This window comes from Callithrix jacchus, chromosome 7 (assembly GCF_049354715.1).
Source record: "Callithrix jacchus isolate 240 chromosome 7, calJac240_pri, whole genome shotgun sequence".
NCBI lineage: Eukaryota > Metazoa > Chordata > Mammalia > Primates > Cebidae > Callithrix > Callithrix jacchus.
This window is the reverse complement of record NC_133508.1, coordinates 121,535,635-121,556,666: the sequence shown is the minus strand read 5'-3', so window position 1 is coordinate 121,556,666 and position 21,032 is coordinate 121,535,635. Positions and strand designations below refer to the sequence as shown.

General features: G+C 38.4%; 1 protein-coding gene across 7 annotated transcripts in view; it reads right to left on the bottom strand.

The window, feature by feature from the left end:
• Positions 1–21,032, bottom strand: part of SAMD13 (sterile alpha motif domain containing 13) — a 73,414-nt gene that overhangs the window by 36,108 nt on the left and 16,274 nt on the right. For 4 of the 7 annotated variants that reach the window (XM_078332339.1, XM_003733481.6, XM_078332337.1 and 1 more), the window contains exon 3: positions 13,053–13,164. In XM_078332339.1, the coding sequence (XP_078188465.1) occupies positions 13,053–13,164 (112 nt within the window). Of the gene's footprint in view, positions 1–10,000; positions 10,123–13,052; positions 13,165–21,032 lie in introns of all 7 variants that reach the window. The other 3 variants (XM_078332334.1, XM_078332335.1, XM_078332336.1) reach the window with 1 other exon arrangement.

The window sequence follows — 21,032 nt, the reverse complement described above, 5'->3', positions numbered from 1 at the left end:
CTCAGCCTCCCAGAGTGCCAGGATTACAGGTGTAAGGCACTGCACCCAGCCAGCTATTTTTCCTAATGCTCTCCTTCTCCCCACCCTACCTGCAACAGGCCCTGGTGTGTGATGTTCCCCTCCCTGTGTCCATGTGTTCTCATTGTTCAGCTCCCGCTTATAAGTGAGAACATGCAGTGTTTGGTCTCCTGCTCCTGTGTTAATTTGCTGAGGATAATGGCTTCCAGCTCCATCCATGTCCTGCAGACAACATGGTCTCGTTCCTTTTTATGGCTGCACAGTATTCCATGGTGTATATGTACCACATTCTCTTTATCCAGGCTATCATTGATGGGCATTTGGGTTAATATCATGTCTTTGCTATTGTGAATAGTGCTGCAATGAACAAACATGTGCATGTATCTTTGTAATGGAATGATTTATATTCCTTTGGGTATATATCCAGTAATGGGATTGCTGGGTCAAATGGTATTTCTGATTCTAGATCTCTGAGGAATTTCCACACTGTCTCCCACAATGGTTGAACTAATTTACATTCACACCAACAGTGTAAAAGTATTCCTCTTTCCCCACAACCTTGCCAGCATCTGTTGTTTCTTGACTTTTTAATAAATGCCATTCTGACTGGTGTAAGATGGTATTTCATTGTGGTTTTGATTTGCATTTCTCGAATAATCTGTGATGTTGAGCTTTTTTTCATGTTTGTTGCTGCACTAATGTCTTCTTTTGAGAAGTGCCTTTTCATGTCCTTTGGCTACTTTTTAATGGGGTTGTTTTTTTCTTATAAATTTGTTTAAGTTCCTTGTAGATTTTTGATATTAGCCCTTTGTCAGATGGACTGATTGCGAAAATTTTCTCCCATTCTGTAGGTTACCTGTTTGCTCTGATGATAGTTTCTTTTACTGTGCAGAAGCTCTTTAGTATAGTTAAATCCCATTTGTCAATTTTTGCTCTTGTTGCAATCGTTTTTGATGTTTTTGTCATGAAATATTTGCTGTGCCTTTGTCCTGAATGGTATTGTCTAGATTTTCTTCTAGGGATTTTGTAGTTTTGGGCTTTACATTTAAGTCTTTAATCCACCTTGAGTTAATTTTTGCATAAGGTGTAAGGAAGGGGTCCAGTTTCAATTTTCTGCATACGCTTAGCCAGTCCTCCCAGCACCATTTATTAAATAGGTAATCATTTCTCCATTGCTTGTTTTTGTCAAGTTTGTCAAAAGTCAGATGGTTGTAGATGTGTGGCCTTATTTCTGAGTTCTCCATTCTGTTCCATTGGCCTGGGCATCTGTTTTTATACCAGTACCATGTTGTTTTGATTACAGTACCTTGTAGTATAGTTTGAAGTCAGGTAGCATGATGCCTCCAGCTTTGTTCTTTTTTGCTTAGGATTGTCTTGGTTCTATGAGCAATTTTTTTTGATTCTATGTGAATTTTAGAACAGTTTCTTCTAATTCAGTGAAGGATCTTTTAATGTTAGCCTTTTCAAAATTTATCTCTGGACTTAAGAACTAAACTGAGCAGCAGCATCAAAATGACAAATGCTTTTACAGAAGGAAGCTGCTGGTTGCTCTTTTTTGCAGGATGCCCAACTTCAGATTTCCCAGGCTTCTTTGAAACTTAGTGTGGCCATGTGACTAAGCTCTGGCCAATGAGATGTGAAGGGATGATGCATACCTCTTTCAGGTCCAGAAGACTACCTGCACAGGCTTCTCCTTGCTCTTTTTCCTTATGCGAACTTATGTCAATGCCTAGATGATCTTGAAAGCTATTCAACTGATAACAATGCCTCCTTCACCTGGGTCTTTGAATTACAGTAGAGCAGAAAATCCCTACAAGCTACCTTGGACTATTTGTCTGAGCAAGGAATAAACTTCTACTATAATTAAGCCATTATACACTACTTGTCATATCTGTTAGTCTATTTTAATACATCAGCCATTTCTATAATTTCCCCTCCACTTTTACAACATATTCGTATCACATCAGCAACTAAAGGAGTCCCATCTATGCAACATTGAAAGCCCAATATCCTGTTCTGTCTCTCACTCCTCACTCTCATCAAACCCACTTTTTCGTATCAACTCCACTTTTTCCAGGGTTATCAGCACCTTTCTGACTCCTTTTTGGTATCAAGTCTGAACTTAGTGATTGACCAGGGAGCCATTCTTTTGTTAGTCCTCTAAAATAGCCCTCTTAAGTCATTAGCTTTTTGCTGTGTCTATCCCACAAAACCCTCCTCCAGGATGAGTCCAGCAATTCAGCTTCTCTCACTCCTCTATCTAGTGGAGCTGGGAAAAAAATCAAGAAACCATGAAGACAAAACACTACACATTTGCAGTGTACCAATCTCAGCTGGCCAGTAGAATACCTCAACAGTTCTTTTGTTATTCTTGGTCATCATCTCCCTCTTCCATTCCCCTTGGTGGCCATTCTTAACCTTCACTGCTCTCCTCCAGTTCTTTATTAAATCTCTACAAATACCCATCTACCACAAGCAGAGGAGCTTGACTCTTGTTTAGCAAAGGAAACAGAAGTTTTCAGAAACTCCTTTAATGTCCATGAAGACAAAGTGTATTAGTCAGGGTTCTCCAGAGAAACAGAACCAATGAGATACTGGTTAGGGATGACCAAGCTGCATGCTGGGAAAACAGGAAAGCTAGTGGTATAATTCAGTCCAAGTCTGAAGGACTAAGAATGGGAGGGTGAGGTGGCGCTGATGATGTAAGCCCAGTCAGAGTCTGAAGGCCTGAGAACCAGAAGTTCTGATTTCCAAGAGCAGGAGATGATGGATGTCTCAGATCAAACAGAGTGATTCACCCTTTCCCCACATTTTTGTTCTATTAGGGCTATCATGGGATTAGACGATGCTCACCCACATCAGTTAGGGCCATCTTCTTTATCCAGCCTATTGATTCAAATACTAATCTTCTTCACAAACACCCTCACAGACACACACCTAAATAATGCTTTACCAGCCATCTGGGCATCTGTTAGCCCAGTCAAGATGACACATTAAATTACCATCACATAGGACAATCTTATTTATGTCTGTACACAGCTTCACCTATGTCCCCAACTTAGAAAAACCCTGTCTTGCCAAGCGCTAATTCCTTAATATTTTTAAAAATAAAATACTTGAATATTTTATTGACCAAACTGAATCATGATGCTTATAATGGTGGCATTACATTTTAAAAACTTTATGGGATAAAATTAATATAACATTCTATATGCCATTTTACCCATTTTAAGTATACAGTAGCATTGATTACCTTTATAGTCTTATGCAATTATTGCTGCTATTTTAAAAACACTTCCACTACCCCAACAAGAAATTCTCCATCCATTATTTAGTAACTCCCCCCTCCCCCTAGCCTCTGGTAACCTCTAATCTTCATTGTATCTCTATGAATTTGCCTATTTTAGATATTTCATGTACATGAAATTATGCAATATTTGTCTGGCTTATTTTATTTAGCATGTTTTCAAGGTTTATCTATGTTGTAGCACATATCAGAACTGCATTTATTTTTGTGGTTGAATAATATTCCATTATATGTAAACAGCACATTTTAAAAATCAGTTCATTTGTTCATGGACACTTGGGATGTTTCCACCTTTGGTTATTGTAAAGAATGCTATAATGACCACTGCACAAGCATCTCTTTAATTCCCTCTTTTCATTTTTTTGGGGTGGAATTGCTGGATCAAACAGTAATCCTATGTTTAACTTTTTAAGAGTCTCCCAAATTATTTTCCACAACAGATTCCACACCATTTTATAGTTCTACCAGCAACTGACAAAGGTTCCAATTTCCCCACATCCTTGTTCCTCCATATTCTCTTGATCTCATCTCTTTATGTGTCCTATGTATCCACTGCAAAGTACAAGTATCTGTTTAATTCCCTCTTTTCAATTCTTTTGGGTGGAATTGCTAGGTCATAGAACAATGCTATGCTTAGCTTTCTGAGAATATGCCAAATTATAATCCACAACAGATGCACCATTTTATAGTTCTACCAGAAACGTACAAAGGTTCCAATTTCTCCACATCCTTGTTCCTCCATATTCTTTTGATCTCATCCCTTTCTATATCCTCAGGGAGTTTACTTCACTTAACTTTCCTCAATTTATTCCAATTTTAATCTGTCCAATTCTTTTGGCTACTTTCCTGGATTTGAGTAAGTCTGGATGTCTTCTCTCTTAGAAAAGAGCCCTCATGCGTACATGACCGTCTAGCTGCTGCATCTCCCCTACTGGCCTGCCTCCCACTCACTTCTCAACATGGAGAAAAAGTTCCTCCCCAGCTAATGTGTGTGCACCCTGACAGGCTGCGGTGGCTGCTGGCATGCATGAGCAACCACAGATCCTGTTGCCATTGCCCCAGTGTAACTCTTTTGCCAGCACCCCTCATCAGAGTGTTGCGGCCAGCAGACAGGAAATACGTTGATCCCTCCAGTAAAGCCGGTTGCTAATCACAAGGGGCCAGAGAACAAAGCTGGTAGCCTGGTACCAGCCCCCCCAAGTTACAGCATGCAGCCCAGAAGTGCCAAGCTGAGCCTTGTCCTCCTAAAATCTTGCAGAAATAAAGCCAGTCACCTTATACCACAATCAAACCCCCAAAAGCATTAAAGAAGAGAAAGGCAAAAACATCACACCCAAAGGACAGCAACTTCAAAGACTGAAGAAATATGAGCCCACAAGAAAACAAAAACAAAAACAAAAAAACTAATGCAATAACTCTGGCAACTCAAAAGCCAGAGTGTCTTCTTATCTCCAAATGACCGCACTAGTTCCCCAATAATGATTTTTTAACCAGACTTAAATGGCTGAAATGACAGACATAGAATTCAGAATATAGATAGGAACAAAGATCACTGAGATTCTGGAGGAAGTTAAAACAGAATCCAAGGAATATAAGGTTTACAATAAAATGATATGGTAACTGAAAGATGAAATGGCCATTTTAAGAAAGAATCAAACTGATCTGGCAGAGTCGAAAAACTTACTTAAAGAGTCTCATATTATAATCTCAGCAGAATAGATCAAGCTGAGGAAAGATTCTCAGAGCTTGAAGAATGGCTGATAGGGTTTGACTGTGTTCCCACCCAAATCTCAGCTTGAATTCCTACATGTTGTAGGAAGGGCCCAGTGGGAGGTAATTGAATCATGGGGGCAGGTCTTTCCCATGCTGTTCTTGGGATAGTGAATAAGTCTCAGGAGATCTAATAGTTTTAAAAAGAGGAGAGTCCCTGCACAAGCTCTATTTTTGTCTGCTACCATCCACATAAGATGTGACTTGCTCCTCCTTACCTTCTGCCATGATTGTGAGGCCTCCGCAGCCATGTGGACCTGTAAGTCCAATTAAACCTCTTTCTTTTGTAAATTGCCCAGTCTTGGATATGTCTTTATCAGCAGTGTGAAAATGGACTAATACAGTAAATTGGTACCAGTAGCGCGTGGCGTTGCTGAAAAGATATGTGAAAATGTAGAAGCAACTTTGGAACTGGGTAACAGGCAGAGGTTGGAACAATTTGGAGGGCTCAGAAGAAGACAGAAAAATGTGGGAAATTTTGGAATTTCCTAGAGACTTGTTGAATGACTGATAAAAATGCTGATAGTTATATGAACAATAAGGTCCATGCTGAAGTGGTCTCAGATGGAGATGAGGAACTTGTTGGGAACTGGAGGAAAGGTGATTTAGCCAAGAGATTTCAAACTATACTACATGGCTACAATAACCAAAATAGCATGGTACACATAGATCAATGTAACAGAATAGAGAACATGGGAATAAAGCTGTGCATCTGTAACCATCTAATCTTCGACAAAGTGACAAAACACAAGCAATGGGGAAAGGACTCCGTATTCAATTAATGGTGCTGGGATAGCCATATGCAGAAGATTGAAACTGGACCCCTTACACTATATATAAAAATCAACTCAAGATGGTTTCAAGACTTAAATGTAAACCCTGAAAGTATAAAAACCCTGGAAGATAAACTAGGAAATACCATTCTGGACATAGGCCTTGGTGAAGGTTTCATGATGAACATGCTAAAAAACCAATTAACAAAATTGACAAATAGGACCTAATTAAACTTCAACAGGGCAAACAGACAATCTACAAAATGGAAGAAAATATTTGCAAACTATGCATTCAACAAAGGTTTAATATCCAGAATCTATAAGAAACTTAAACAAATTAACAAGCAAAAAAAAAAAAACCCCGTTAAATATTATGAAAAGGACATGAACAGACACTTCTCAGAAGACACTTCTCAAAGACATACATATGGCTCATAGGCATATGAAAAAATGCTCAATATCATTAACCATTAGAGAAATACAAATCAAAACAACCATGAGATACCATCTTGCACAAGTCAGAATGGCTACTGTTAAAAAAAAAAATAGATGCTGGTGAGGTTGCTGAGAAAAGCGAATTCCCACCATGTAAATTAGTTCAGCCATTGTGGAGAGCAGTTTGGTGATTTCTCAAAGAACTTAAAACAGAACTACCATCCAACCTGGCAATCCCATTACTGGGTATTTTCCCAAAAGAATATAAAAGTTGTTCTACCATAATGACACATGAACCTGTACGTTCACTGCAGCACTATTTACAATAGGAAAAATATGAAATCAACCTAAGTGCCCATCAACAGTAGGCTGGATGAAGAAAATGTGGTATACATGTTTACACTATGGAATACTACATAGCCACTAAAAAAGAATAAGATCATGTCCTGTGCAGCAACATGGATAGAGCTGGAGATCATTATCCTACATGAACTAATTCAGGAACAGAAAACCAAATACCTTATGTTCTGATAAGTGGAAGCTAAACATTAAGTACACATGGACATGAAGAAGGGAAAAATAGACACTAGGGCCTATGTGAGGGTGGAGGGTGGGAGGAGGATAAAGATGAAAAACTGCCTATTGGTTACTCTGCTTATTACTTGGGTGATGAAATAATTTGTACACCAAACCTCTGTGACACACAATTTACCTATATAAAAATGTGCACATGTACCCATGAATCTAAAATAAACCTTTTAAAAGTTTTCCTTATCAGTTTTCAATTTTCTTGGCTACTTTCTTATTGTTAGCATTACCCATTTACTTGTGATTTCACCTCTTTTCTAAATTTTCATGGGCTGAAAGGACACATCAGCAGAAATTGGGTTGCCACTTCCTCTGTTCATTATGCTATAACGTATTTTAAGCATTTCAATAGCCTTTTTTGAAAATTGTTGAAAACTATCAGGCATCAAAGCACCTCAAATATTTTCAAGTACTTGGTATTATTGCTGATGAATTAAATCAAGTTATTCTCAATTTTTGAGGTTGTAATTGGTCTAATTCAAAGCTAGATTTGCCATGAAAGCTAATCATTTTTAAGTTTCATTTTAACAAGTTTGTTTGTAACCATAATTTTGTAATTTTTTTTTTTTTTTTTTTACCAAGGAGGGCTGTTAGAACTGTATAAACTTTAGGCTCCACAAAACCTAGATTTATCTGTGTTCTAATTAGAAATCTCCATCTAGAATTACTACAACTGAATTCAATTTGGCTGTGCTTTGAACACTATGCTCAGGGTTGTTCTGCCTGGCCTCCCCACCCTACGATTCCATTTTGAGGTAGTTAGTATTACTCGGCAACATGTAACTATAAGAAATTTTATTTATTTGTTATCAAGTCAGTGACTCCAGAAACTTATCAAAAGTTAGCAATAAGCCATCTGAAAGGAGATGTCAATCTTTGCATTTCAAATGAATGACTTAAGCAACCAGCTGGGCATTTCAGAGTAAAATTACTATTCTTATTCACATGGTTTGAGAAAAGTGAAGAGATAATAGAGTAAAATTCATTTGTCACCTTGAGTTGCATATTATTTTGTCATGATTATCTCAGAGATACATATTATTCTAGAAATAAAATCATAAATGTTGCTTGTAAGTTTGAGAAATCTGAATAATATGAACTATACGACATTGATTGAATGGCAGATCCCTGTCTTCCATCTTCTTCATATATGTTCTAAGTATGTGAGTCAAACAGACAAAGACATAGAAATGAAGTGACTACACCACAACAGGCAGCGCTGTCTTGCAATTGTGACTTGCATTTAGGGTCCAATTTGAGTGGTGAAGTTACTTACTAGACTGCAGAGTTCCTTAAATGGCAACTAAATGCATTGCCCATAGATGGCTTTACAACAGAGAACGCTGCATATTTAGCCTTTAGAGTTTGACAAAGTAAACTTTACCCTAAATGTTCTCTGTCAGGAAGGGAGAGATGCTTTTGAACAAGATTAGTCAAATAGTCTCTTAAAAACCAAAGCTCTTATCAAAGTAAAATTCCTGAGGTACCTTAGACTCCTGAAAGCCAAGAAGCCCATATCCATGGAAAAATGCCATTTAAAAAAGAAAAATCTATTCACAAAAGCTCAACTGTGTCTCAAGTGATTTTGTGCCCTGTGTTGTGTCTGAAAGCATACTTCTTGAGGACCAATTCCAAGATGACATATTTTGACTCTTAAAGCAGGAGCTTGAGTAGTAGTAGTCTGCTTTTTAAACTCAGTATTCTGTTTAATTCAGTTTATAGAAATCTGAGTCCTAGAAAGGCAAATTCTCCAGGACCATCCAGTAACCATAAGTCAACTGGAAGAAAACATATCAGAAGTCATGACTCTCACTCATTCCCTTCACCACAGCCTAAAATGTTTGTCTGCTAGAAGGCACTTGGGAAAACAGCCACCACACCACAGTGTCTGTGGGAAAGAGAGATGGTACTGACAAGGCTGTAATCACTGCCCTCTCCAGGGCTCTCGTTGCCTGCTGCTCTCATAGGCTGGTGAACCCTTTGGAGTGCTAGCTGAATGAGGGCCAGACTCCCCACACGGTGAACAACTGCAATCCTAATGACACAAAACACATGCCAACCCAAGGAGCAGCAACATCGCTGTCCAAAACACACATGCTGTTGACACTGGGTTATTCGTGATGCGCTAGGCAGGGACTTAGGCCTTCATTCTTGATAATTATTTTGACTAGTAATCGTGACTAACACAGAAGGCTCCAAAGAGGACTGCAAGAAGAAAATGTGATGAAGATAATTGCAGCAGAGGAAAACTTAATGGAGATCATTGTTCTGTGGCAGCGGGGTGCCTGCACAGGGAAAGGGAGGTTAGGTAAAGACCATTAGCATAATCCAGCTGCTTCTCCATACCACAGAAAGACAGGACAAATCTTGCTCAGTGGCCTCATATCTTCCAAGAGGTCATGTTGCTAGAAAGCCACGTCAGAATCTGGTTGCTGCAGCCATACAGTTTCCAGTACTGTGCTATGAGATCATACCACAAAGACAGATACTCTCCTGGAAGTCAGGCCATCTGATGGTGGACATGTTTGCCATAATATCAGTATTTCAGTCAGTTCAGGCTGCCAGAACAAGATACTGTATACTGGGCAGCATAAACGACAGCTATTTCTCACAGTTCTGGAAGCTGGAAGTCCAAGACAGGGGTGCCAGCATGGCTGGGTTCTTGGTGAGGGCTATCTTCCTGTCATAGAGACGGTCTTCTTGCTGTATCCTCACACCTGAGAGTAAGCTCTCTTGTGTCTTGTTCTCCTCTTATAAGGGCACTGATCTCATTATGGGGGCTCCATCCTCATGACCTCATCTAAACCTAGTTACCTTCCAAAGATCCCACCTCCTAATATCCTCACACTGTGGGTTAAGTTTTCAACATAAGAGTTTTGAGGGGACACAAACATTCAGCCCACAATAGTCAGCCACGAAACAATAAGCTACCCACATCATGGGCAACCGTGCTGCCCTTTTGGGACTTGCCCTTTTCAAAGGTGGTTTAGGGGATGCTCTCCATCCTTGCCCTGCTTCTGTCAAGTTGCAGGGCAAAGCTTTCCTGTGGAGAGTTTTAGGAAGCAGCTATTCTAATTGTTTCTCAGCTGCTGTGATCTAGAAGATGTACCTTGGAAGGGTCATGTGCTTGGGCTGGAGATGGCCTGCAGTCTTCCCATCAGGATGATGAGTGGGTGCTAACCGACTGGGTTCATTGCCAGGAAGACTCCAGAGGTAAAATGCTGACGGCCTCTGTAGTGTGATGATGGAAGAAGCAAGTTAACATGGCAGAGGATCCAATCCTCAGTTCTCACGAGTACACAGCAGCGACTTATCTTACCAGTCAAAGCCTGGCCCTCCCTGCCCTCTCCCTCCTTTAATGCGAAAAGGAGAAACAAGATTTGCATCACGGCCAGAGTCAAATTCAAGGCGGACTCTTTCCCCACCCAATCACCCTTCCATGTCAATGAAAACTCAGGCTTCTGGACTATGCTTGCAAAACTCTGATCCTTTGAGAATTCATTTCTCAGGTTTCTGAGTTGGCAGGCTGAACATAGCAGCAAGGCGATGCTCACTTCTCCCTTGAAGGATTTTTGAGTGAAATGCTTTAGAAGAGTTTATTCCCATTATGCTTCCCAGTGTCCATGGTGCCAGAATGAGGTCATTCATGAGAGAAAGGGCCTGCTCATGGGCCAGGCTCAGAGCTGGCAGTCCAATTTCTGAAGTATCTCACAGGATCTGGAAGGTCTAGAGACCATTGGGTGCCCTCAGTCTGGGATATCTGCCTCCAAGGAGTCTCAGCAAAAGCTCAACCTGCAAAGGGCTTTTGGTCAGCTGGGAATCTGGCCAAGAGACCTTTTAGCTAAGTATGTTTTTGATAATCATTTACAATATCGCTTAAATTTAATTTTAGAAGAGAGCTATTCAATTGCAATGACACAAATGGACATTGTACCAGTGGAAAAACAAAATATGTTCCAGCTGATCAGCGGCCTTCCTTCCACTTTCCAACCTGGGCAGTTCTTTCCCATCACAATTATTCATAAAAGTTTTTCAAACATAAAGAAAACTCATCAGAGTTTTAGAGTAAATACCCATATTCTGAACACCTAGATGCTACAATTAACATTTTCTGTACTTGCTTTATCACATATATGTCCACGTAGTCACCCTTCTATTTAATTGCCAACCCATATTTTTGATGCATTTTAAATTGAGTTGTATATATCAGTATTCTTCCTCCAAGAAACCATGCTGCCCTTTCGGGACTTGCCGTTTTCAAAGGTGGTTTAGGGATGCTCTCCATCCCTGCCTGCTTCTGTCAAGTTGCAGGGCAAAGCTTTCCTGAGGAGAGTTGAAGGAAGTGGCTGTTCAAATTTGTTCTCAGTTATGCCTGTATAAAGCAAGCAGTGACCCATGCATACCTGTAACCCAAGCCTGTATCAAGATACAGAATGTTACCATCACCCTGAAAGTTCCCTCATACTCCTTCCGAGTCATTCTCCACCCCCACCTAGCCAGAGGCAGCTGATTGTTTTTTTTTTTTTTTTTTTACCACTTATTCATTTTTCTGTTCTGAAACTTTATCTGAATGGAACCATTCAAGATGAACTCAGCTATGTAAGGTTTCTCTCATTCAGTATTATGTTTTTGAGACTCATCCAAATGGTTGTACACCACAGTAGTTCATTCCCTTTTATTACTGTGGAGTATTTCCATTGTATGAATATGCCACAGTTTGTATATTCATTCCCCTATTGATGTAGACCTAGGCTTCAAATTTTTGACCATTGTGATAAAACTATTAAGAACAATTTTGTACAAATTGTTTTACAGACATGTGTTTTCATGTCCCTTAGGTAAATACCCAGGAGTGAAATTGCTGCATTATGGTGTAGATGTCTGAATGTTTATTTCACATTCTCACCAACAATGAAAGAGTTCCAGTTGCTCCACACTCCCATGAATGTTTAGTGTTATTAATCTTTCTCATTTTAGCTCTTCTGGTGGATGTAAAGTAATTTAAGCGGCTATTTTAGCAAGTTTTCTAAATTAGAAAAAAAAATGTATCTACAAATATCAAGTTTGAAGTAAATATGGCTTGAAGGAAATCTAGAAATTGGCATGTGCAATATTAGAAGTTTACCTTATCCAAATCAGGCCATACAACTAATTGCTTAAGAGAATAAAAATGGCTGAAGGGATATGAAACAAGCAGCCAGACACATTTTTCAGTTTTTGCTTCTCCCGACAATATTATGATACCAGAAAAGCAAATGTAATGCTTAGAAAACTGCAGCCTTCATTGATAGAGAAATAGGAACTCTCTGTTTACCCACAGAACTGGCCTGGTGTGAACCACACTGTGCTGTCCCCATTTGCCTCCTTAGGTCAAAGCCTCTTGAGGACCACCCCTGCAGACCTGGCATAGCCTGCAGCATGGAGCTGTTAATCACCTAGACCACTGGGACAAATTCCTGCCCCTTCCTCCCTCTTTCTGATACCAACCCTGGACCTAAGGAAAAGGAAATCCCGTTTCTTGAGCATTAACATTGTGCCAGAACCTATGATAAATTGTGCATAAACGGTCCTTTAATCCTCGCAACAACATCCCTATAAAGTTATTGACAGTCTGATGTTATAGATGTGAAACCCAGACTCAGAGGGAGGTAGTAATGTGCCTAGGGTCACAGAGAGGTAGAAGAACCAGGATGCGACTTACAATCTGGTGCTCTTTCTGCTCTACCGTGCTAAGCACCCAGAAAGCAAACTGCAGAGGGCTTAATAGTTCACTGGGTGCCGAGGCCAGTAGAAGGCACCGCATGTCTCTTGGTCGGGTTTGTCCCTGCCTTTCCTTTCTCTTCTGTTTCTGCACTCTTCTAGTGTGTTTCTATTGAAGGTAGGGCTGATTCACTCCACCCCCGAGTCTTTCAGAGGACAGATGTTAATGAACTTTAGCCTTCCCACAGCTGCCACTGTCTCTGGCTTTGAGTTTTCCCCTTGCATGAAGGGATAATTCACCTGATACATCCATTCTCCTTCCCCTCAGTTTCTCAGCCCCTCATTGATCCCTCCCTGCTCTTTGGTCCTCTTCCTCCTCACTCCCTTCTGCCCACTGTTGGGAAAGGAGGTAACCGTGGGTTCATCACATGTTCATCACGTGTTTCTCTAGACCATGTTACCTGTTCCTGAAAAGCACTAGCTTGCTCCTCAAATCCCACAGTTCGGAAATAATTGACGACATCCATCACAGCCCAGTCTGCAGGATCAGGTGGTCTCCCACTTTCCATGGAACTGCAAAACACAAATCCAGACAGTTTTCATGGCAGTGCCTGCATAAGGGTATGGCCAGGCTCACAACTGGGTCTTCTGGGGCAGGCCTCTCGTGTTCCTTGGGTTCAGATGATTCCTCTCACTGGCTTAGCACTGCTAATAAACCATTTGAGCTGTAAAGTAAATTATTTCCTCTGGTTTTTAATCCAGAGACATTGAGAGTGGTCCAGTGACTGCTGGCAGCCCACGGTATGACATCCATACTTCTGAGTTCAGAACACCTGGCCTTTTACAGTACGACCTCAGCATACCTCTCTCTCTTCCTGTCTTCTTAACACCTTCCCTAGCCCCATACCCACACCTCTAGGGATAAACCATGCCACAGTAGGCCAAGTCCTTTCATAGATCTGAGCCTCTGCACATCCTGTCCCAGCCACTTACAATGCCCCCTCACCTGTCTTTACTGAACAAAACCCTATCATTTCTATCAGTACAAAAACTACCTCCTCTTTGAGGCATTTTTCTGGCTCTTCCAAGGGAGTATTTTAGTCATAACCTCCTTTGAGTTCTAGAACTTCATTCAGACTCCCATTGTAGCACCTTCCACACTGGATTATACCCTCCCACTAGAGTGAGAGATGCAGGCTGGAGATACGCATTTGAGCCTGGACCACTTCCATTTTACTATTCCTAGTACCAAGCATGTACTTAGGAACGTAATCCATATTGTTCAAATAAATAAACAGATGACAATCAAGCATTTGTCTGAGCGGGTCTATGGGGAACACTCCTCAATGTATTCAGAGAGGAGGGAACAAAGAATTAGAAGAAAGAATGGGATTGACCTGCAGTTACTGGGACTCTGCCTCATTTCTGAATTCGGAGTATTTGTCTGTCTTTCTCTACATTTCATCCAAGTTGATCTTCCCAGAGTGTACAACCAATTACACAGCCTAACTTTGCTTTGGAGGTCCTTCAGGACAAAGCCTCTTCCCACCTCTCCAATAGAACACACTGGAGAGCAAAACAGAGACACCCTGGAAGGGTGTGCAGAGCAGGAGCCAGAGTGCTAAAGCCCGATAACATCTGACATGGGAAGATTTTGGAGTATAGATTTAGGCAGCACCTTTCTCTGCTAGGAATGCAATATGTTTCCCCAAGGACTGATATTTTGTCCGAATTGAGACACTTAACTTTAGTTATTTCCTTATAAATGGTCCATTCTCACCACATCTTTTTTATGACCTATGCATGTCAAATTCCAGAGGGAATTTAAATGTCACTGTTTAAAATGCCTGCCAGGTGGTGGTTCCATTGTGGCTGCTAATTTTGCACTGATAAAATGAGATGGCAGATACAAAAGTGCCATTTCATTTGATATTTTTTATTCACTATCGTCAGAGCAAAATGTTTCTTAGAATATAATACATGTTAATGTGATAAATTTATGAGTATTTTCCAGGTGCAGAATCTTTAAAATATATATTTTATATATAGCATTATTATTAAAAATTAGCAAGAAATCTCAGCACTTAACCAAATTGTCAATTCATTTAGCCCAGTCACCTGTTAGTCCTTTGTACATATGGTTAGGTACATCAAGTATTGATAAAAATTATATCATGTGTGAATAATTCACACTAGGTAATGATTATGCACTAAACAATCACCTCATTTTTAAAGACAGCTAGAGAGATACAACCATGGGGACAGAAAAGCAATAATAACAAATTTGGCAGATATATTCAGATCAATTGAGCCTTTATGATGAGGTTTTCATGTTGGCACATCATAATTTAAAGTCTGGCAGCAAAAGTTTCCATTTCCCTTTGTAAGAAGGCAGGCAGAATGTAGTTGAAACTGTTTTTCTAAATCTAGCATATATACATTTTATGGTACTTATGACATTACAGATGCTAAGGTCAAAAAGATACTCTGGGTAAATGCAATCCACATATAATATCACAACTCCATTATATTCATCAATTGTATTTCCACTTCAAAGTTCAAAGCAGAAGTCACTTTAGAGACTGGTTATCTTATCATGATAATATATTTGTCACATTACTTTTTTAATAAAGCTAATTCTGAATGTTACTTATTTTTACACTCAGCAATGCAATCTAACTTTGTGCTGCCTGGATATTTATAACTTATTTTCAAAATGAAATTAACCTACTCTTTGCTCATGTCTTAAAACAGTGTCTGGCTAAAAGCAATTTAATTCTGATTCTAATAAATTAATATTGATCTCTTTGCCCATGACAAAGCTAAGGATGAAGCAACCAAATGAATCTTCATGTTATTTCCACCCATTTCTCCCTCTCCCTTCATGCTAACAAGCAGGGATCTGGCTAAATGGCAGGCCTAAAAAGAAAAAGGATGATTCAAAGATTCTGGACAGAACAGTTTTCGTTTTTAATTATTCAGATAAATAAGAGTTGAGTTGTTTGGTTGCAGCACATTAAAGTGATGAAAGTGTTGAAAAGGCAAATAATTCATCAAACCTTCTGTATAATCCAACTTCTTTAGCTTAGACCTTAGATGCTTGACTCCAACCTAACTGGGCAACACCCTAGACTTTCCCATACCCATGGCTTTGCTTATGCCAGTCAAACCCTTTCTGTTCAACTTTTAGGGATTAGTCCTGTTCATTATAAAAAGACTAGTTTAATTTCCCCTTAATTAATTTTAACCTGCCTATTATGAGCCAGGCATTTACTAAGCATTGGAAACTCGTAGTCTAATGAAGAGGATAATCTCAGGCCAGCTGTGGGATGAAGAGGGTCATAATGTTTTGTTTCCTGCTCTATTTCAAAACGTGGTTAAGGAACAGGGGAAATAGACGGGTGAAGGAATGATGGAAAGTCAACATGGCGATGTGAGTCAGGGTGTGCTAGGCGTGTGGATGAGAGGCTTTGGAGCCCTCAGTCACCAGTAAGACTAGGAGCAGGTGCCCCAGACAGACGGAGCATCTTCCTGCACAAGTTATTTCCTTTGTATAGGAATAATCATACAGCTCAGAAATCATACAGGATTCTGTCCTTGGCACACCTCTGCCTAGAATGTCTTCCCAACCCATCTTTCTGAAAACAAAGGATCTTATAAACAGCCTCTTTTCCTACCTGTTGTTAACTTTCTAGTACAAATAAAATCCTCTAGTGTAAATAAGAACATTCGTTTTTTGGGGGTAGAGGGTGGGAGATAGAGTCTCACTCTGTTGCCCAGGCTGGAGTGCAGTGGCATGATCTTGACTCACTGCAACCTCCACCTCCCAGATTTAAGTGATTCTCCTGCCTCAGCCTCTGAAGTAGCTGGGACTACAGGCATGTGCCACCATGCCTGGCTAATTTTTTGTACTTTTAGTAGAGACAGGGTTTCACCGTGTTAGCCAGGATGGTCTGGATCAACTGACCTCGTGATCCACCCCCTCAGCCTCCCAAAGTGCTGGGATTACAGGCATGAGCCATTATCCCTAGAAAAATACTCTTTCCAAGCAGGATCAATGAATGCTTTTTATTCACTATCAGATACAATTCATGCCAAACACAAACATATAAATATTTCATATCTTACTCATTCATACTAAACACAACAGTCTAGAGACTACCTGAAGAACTTTCCCTCCCTGCTCTGAGCCACAGTACAATGGTCTCTGTTCCAAAGGATTTGGGTTTGGCTTCACTGCTTAGACAGACAGAAGGTTTTCCTTCTGTAGGGATCTCACTAGTGAGAAACTATGTAAGAAACAGCCCCCCTTGAGGGCTGACAATGTATAAAAGATACATAGTTAATGTCCGTGAATTCTGCTGGCATTGATTGAAACTTCTTTTGTTTTCACATTTAAAAACATATGATGTCCTAATATGCTTAGGTGACTATAGTTTTATGCATTTTACTCTTTTGAAATGTACACTTCAAGGCAGATTTTTTGCAATGGAAAAAAAATAGTAAAACTCAAAATAATAAACAGACTCAATCCTTAACCCATTATAATTTAACTGAAGGGAATAATCAAAGAGTTATTTATCATGAGACCATATATCAGAATGAACAGATAACTATACCATGTCAAGAAATGAATTTTAGCTTCAGTACAAAAAATAAAATGGTACCATTTACAAGTCACTGTTAATTCCCATATATTACCAATATTCCAGAAACCATTCAACAAAGGAACAGTGAACTTGAACAACACTGTAGACCAAGTGAATCTAACAGATATATACAGAACGTTCAACCCAACAACTGCAGAATATACATTTCTTTTCAACCATACATGGTACATTCTCCAGGACAGATCACGTATTAGGTTATAAAACAATTCTTAACAAATATAAAAATAATGAAATCATACTAAATATCTTTCTTGACTGCAGTAAAATGAAACTAGAAATCAATAGCAGAAGGAAAACTGAAAAATACATGGAAATTAAACAACATAACTTTAAATAACCAATAGGTCAAATAAATAAAAAGTGAAATTGGAAAGTATCTTGAGACTAATGAAAACAAAAATACAACTATCAAAACTTATGCAATGAAACCATAGCAGTACTAAGAGTGAAGTTTAGAGTCACAAATACCTACATTAAAAAGAGAAAGATAACGAACAACCTAACTTTATCCCTTAAGAAATTAGACCAAAAAATAAAATAGAGAATAGAAAAACAGTAAGAAAAAATCAACTAAAACTTGGGCTTTTGAAAAGGTAAACAAAATTGCTTTGGCTTAGAAAAAGGAGAGTGAAGACTCAAATGAAACCAGAAATGAAAAAGACATTATAAATGATGCTACAGATGAAAAAGGCCATGCAGACTACTATAAACAGTTATAGGTCTAGAAAGTGGATAATCTAGAAGAAATGGATAGGCTCCTAGAAGCATGCAACCCACCAGACTGAATCATGAAGAAATGGAAAATACAAGCAGACCTATCTAGTAAGGAGATTAAATCAGTAGTCAAAAAGCTTCCATAAAATAAAAGCCCAGGATTAGATGGCTTCATTGGAGAATTTTTCCAAACATTTAAGGAAGAATTAATGCCAATCCTTAAACTTTTCCATATAATTAAAGAGGAGGAACACTTACTTCTGAACTTGTTTTATGGGCAGTATTACCCTCAAACCAAGCCAGATAAAGACACACAAGAAAAGTAAAATATAGGCCAACATCCTGGATGAACATAGATATAAAAATCCTCTACAAAATACCAGCAAACAGAATTCAACAGTATGTTAAAAAGATCATTCACCATGACCCAGTCAGATTTATTCCTAGAATGGTTCAACATACAAAAGTCAATTAATGTGACATACCACATTTACAGAATGAAGGATAAAAATTGCACAATCATCTAAGATAAAAAAGTGTTTGATAAAATTCAATATCCTTTCATGATAAAAAAAATCAACAAAGAAGGAATAGAGGGAAATTACCTTAACCTTATAAAGGCTATCTATGAAAAGACTATAGTTAACATCATACTCAAAGGTGAAAAACTGAAAACTTTTCCATTAAGATCAGGAACAAGGCAAGGATGCCCATTCTTGCCAGTTCTATTCAACATAGTACTAGAAATCCTAGCCAGAGCAATTAGGCAAGACAAAGAAATAAATAGTCTCCAAATTGAAAAGGAAGAAGTAAAGCTGTCCTTACATTTACAAAAGATAGGATTTTATATAGAGAAAACCCTAAAGACTCTACAAAAAAACCTGTGAGAACTAATAAACAAATTCAGCAAAGTTGCAGGATACAGAAATTGACATACAAAAATAAGTTGCATTTCTATACAATATTAATAAACTATCTGCAAAGAAAATTAGGAAAACAATCCTGTTTACAATAACATCATACTTAGGAATAATCTGAATTAAGGAAGTGAAAGATTTACATACTAAAACCTATACAACTTTGATGAAAGTAATTAAAGGAGACACAAACAAATGTAAAGACAACTTGAGTTCATCAATGGAAGATTTAATATTGTTACTATTTCCATACTACCCAAAGCAATCCACAGATTCAATGCAATCCTCATCAAAATCCTAATGGTATTTTTAATAGAAATAAAAAAAATCTAATATCCATATGGAACCAGAAAAGATCTTGAATAGCCAAAACAGTCTTGAAAAAGAACAAGGCTGGAAGCAACACACTTCCTGGTTTCAAAATATATTACAAAGTGACAGTAATTTAAACAGTATGGCAATGGCATAAAGACTGACATAGATTGATGGAACAGACAGCCCAGAAATAGGTCCATGGATATATGGTCAAATGATCTTTGACTGAAATGCCAAGAATACAAATGGGGAAAGAAGAGTATCTTCAACTAATGGCACTGGAAAAACTGGATATCCATGTCCAAAAGAATAAAATTGGATTATCTCTTACTATATACAAAATATCAACTCAAGATAAAGACTTAAACATATGACTTGAAACTGTAAAATTTCTAGATGAAAACATAGGAGAAAATCTTCAAGACATGACTTTTGGCAATAGTTTCATGGATGTGATACCAAAAGCATAGGCAACAAAAGCAAAAATAGACAAACAGGGCTAAATAAAACTAAAAAGCTTCTATACAACCAGGGAAATAACAGAATGTAAAGGAAACCTATGGAATTATAGAAAATACTTGCAAACTATGTATCTGATAAGAGGTTAATTCCTAAAATATATAAGGAATTCTTATAATTCTATAGGAAAAAAACTAATAACTCAATTTAAAAATAGTCAAAGAACATAAAATATATCTCTCAAAAGAAGATACACAAATGGTCAACATGTATGTATATGAAAAGAGGCTCAAAATCACCAATCACCAAGGGAATGCAAATCAATGCCATGTGAGATATCATCTCACATCTCTTAGCATGCTATTATCAGAACAACAATGAGAAATTTTGGCAAGGATGTGGGTAAATTGTAACCTTTATATACTGTTGGTAGAAATGATAGAAATGCAGAATGGGGAAGCTGCTAAAGAACCATAGATTCTTCAAGAAGTTAAAGATAGAACTACTATGTGATTCTAGCAATCCCACTTCAGAGTATTTATCCAAAGGAATAGAAATCAGGAACTCAAAGAGATATTAGCACTCCCATATTCACTGCAACACTATTCACCATAGCCAAGATATGGAAACAACAGTTCATTGAAAGATTAATGGATTTTAAAATACAGTGTAATAGCTGGGCTTGGTGACTCATACCAATAATTCCAACTGCTTGGAAGGCTGAAATGGGAGGATCCCTTGAATCAGGAATTTTAGACCAGCCTGGGAAACATAGGAAGACCCACCTCAAAAAAGAAATGCAGTAGATACATACAATGGCATATTATTTAACCTTAAAAAAGAAGGAAATCCTTACATTTGCAACAAAATAAATGAACCTTGAGAATATTATGCTAAGTGAAATAAGCAAGTCAAAGGACAAATATTGCATGATTCCACTTATATGAGGTATCTAAAATAAACTCATAGAAGCAAAGAATAGAATGGTGGTTGGCAGAGGCTAAGGGAAGGGGGAAAGGGGGAGTTGATAATCCACACATATAATTTCAGCCTACAAGACAAATAAGTTTTAGAGATCTGCTGTACATTATGTCTACAAATAACAATACCGTATAGTACACTTAAAAAATCTGTTGATACTGTAGATCTCATGTAAGTGTTCTTACCACATTAAAAAAGAGAGAAAAAAGAAAAAAGGAAAGGAAAAGAGAGAGAGAAAAAAAGAGAGAAAGAGAAAAATAATGAATCACAGCACATTTTAACTTATATATATCTGCAAAAAGTTTACAACATCAGATCCTGGCTAGAAAAGTCACTTTTCAGGTTTGAATTATGCTCAGTTTGTTCCTTTCTTTTCATTTTCTGA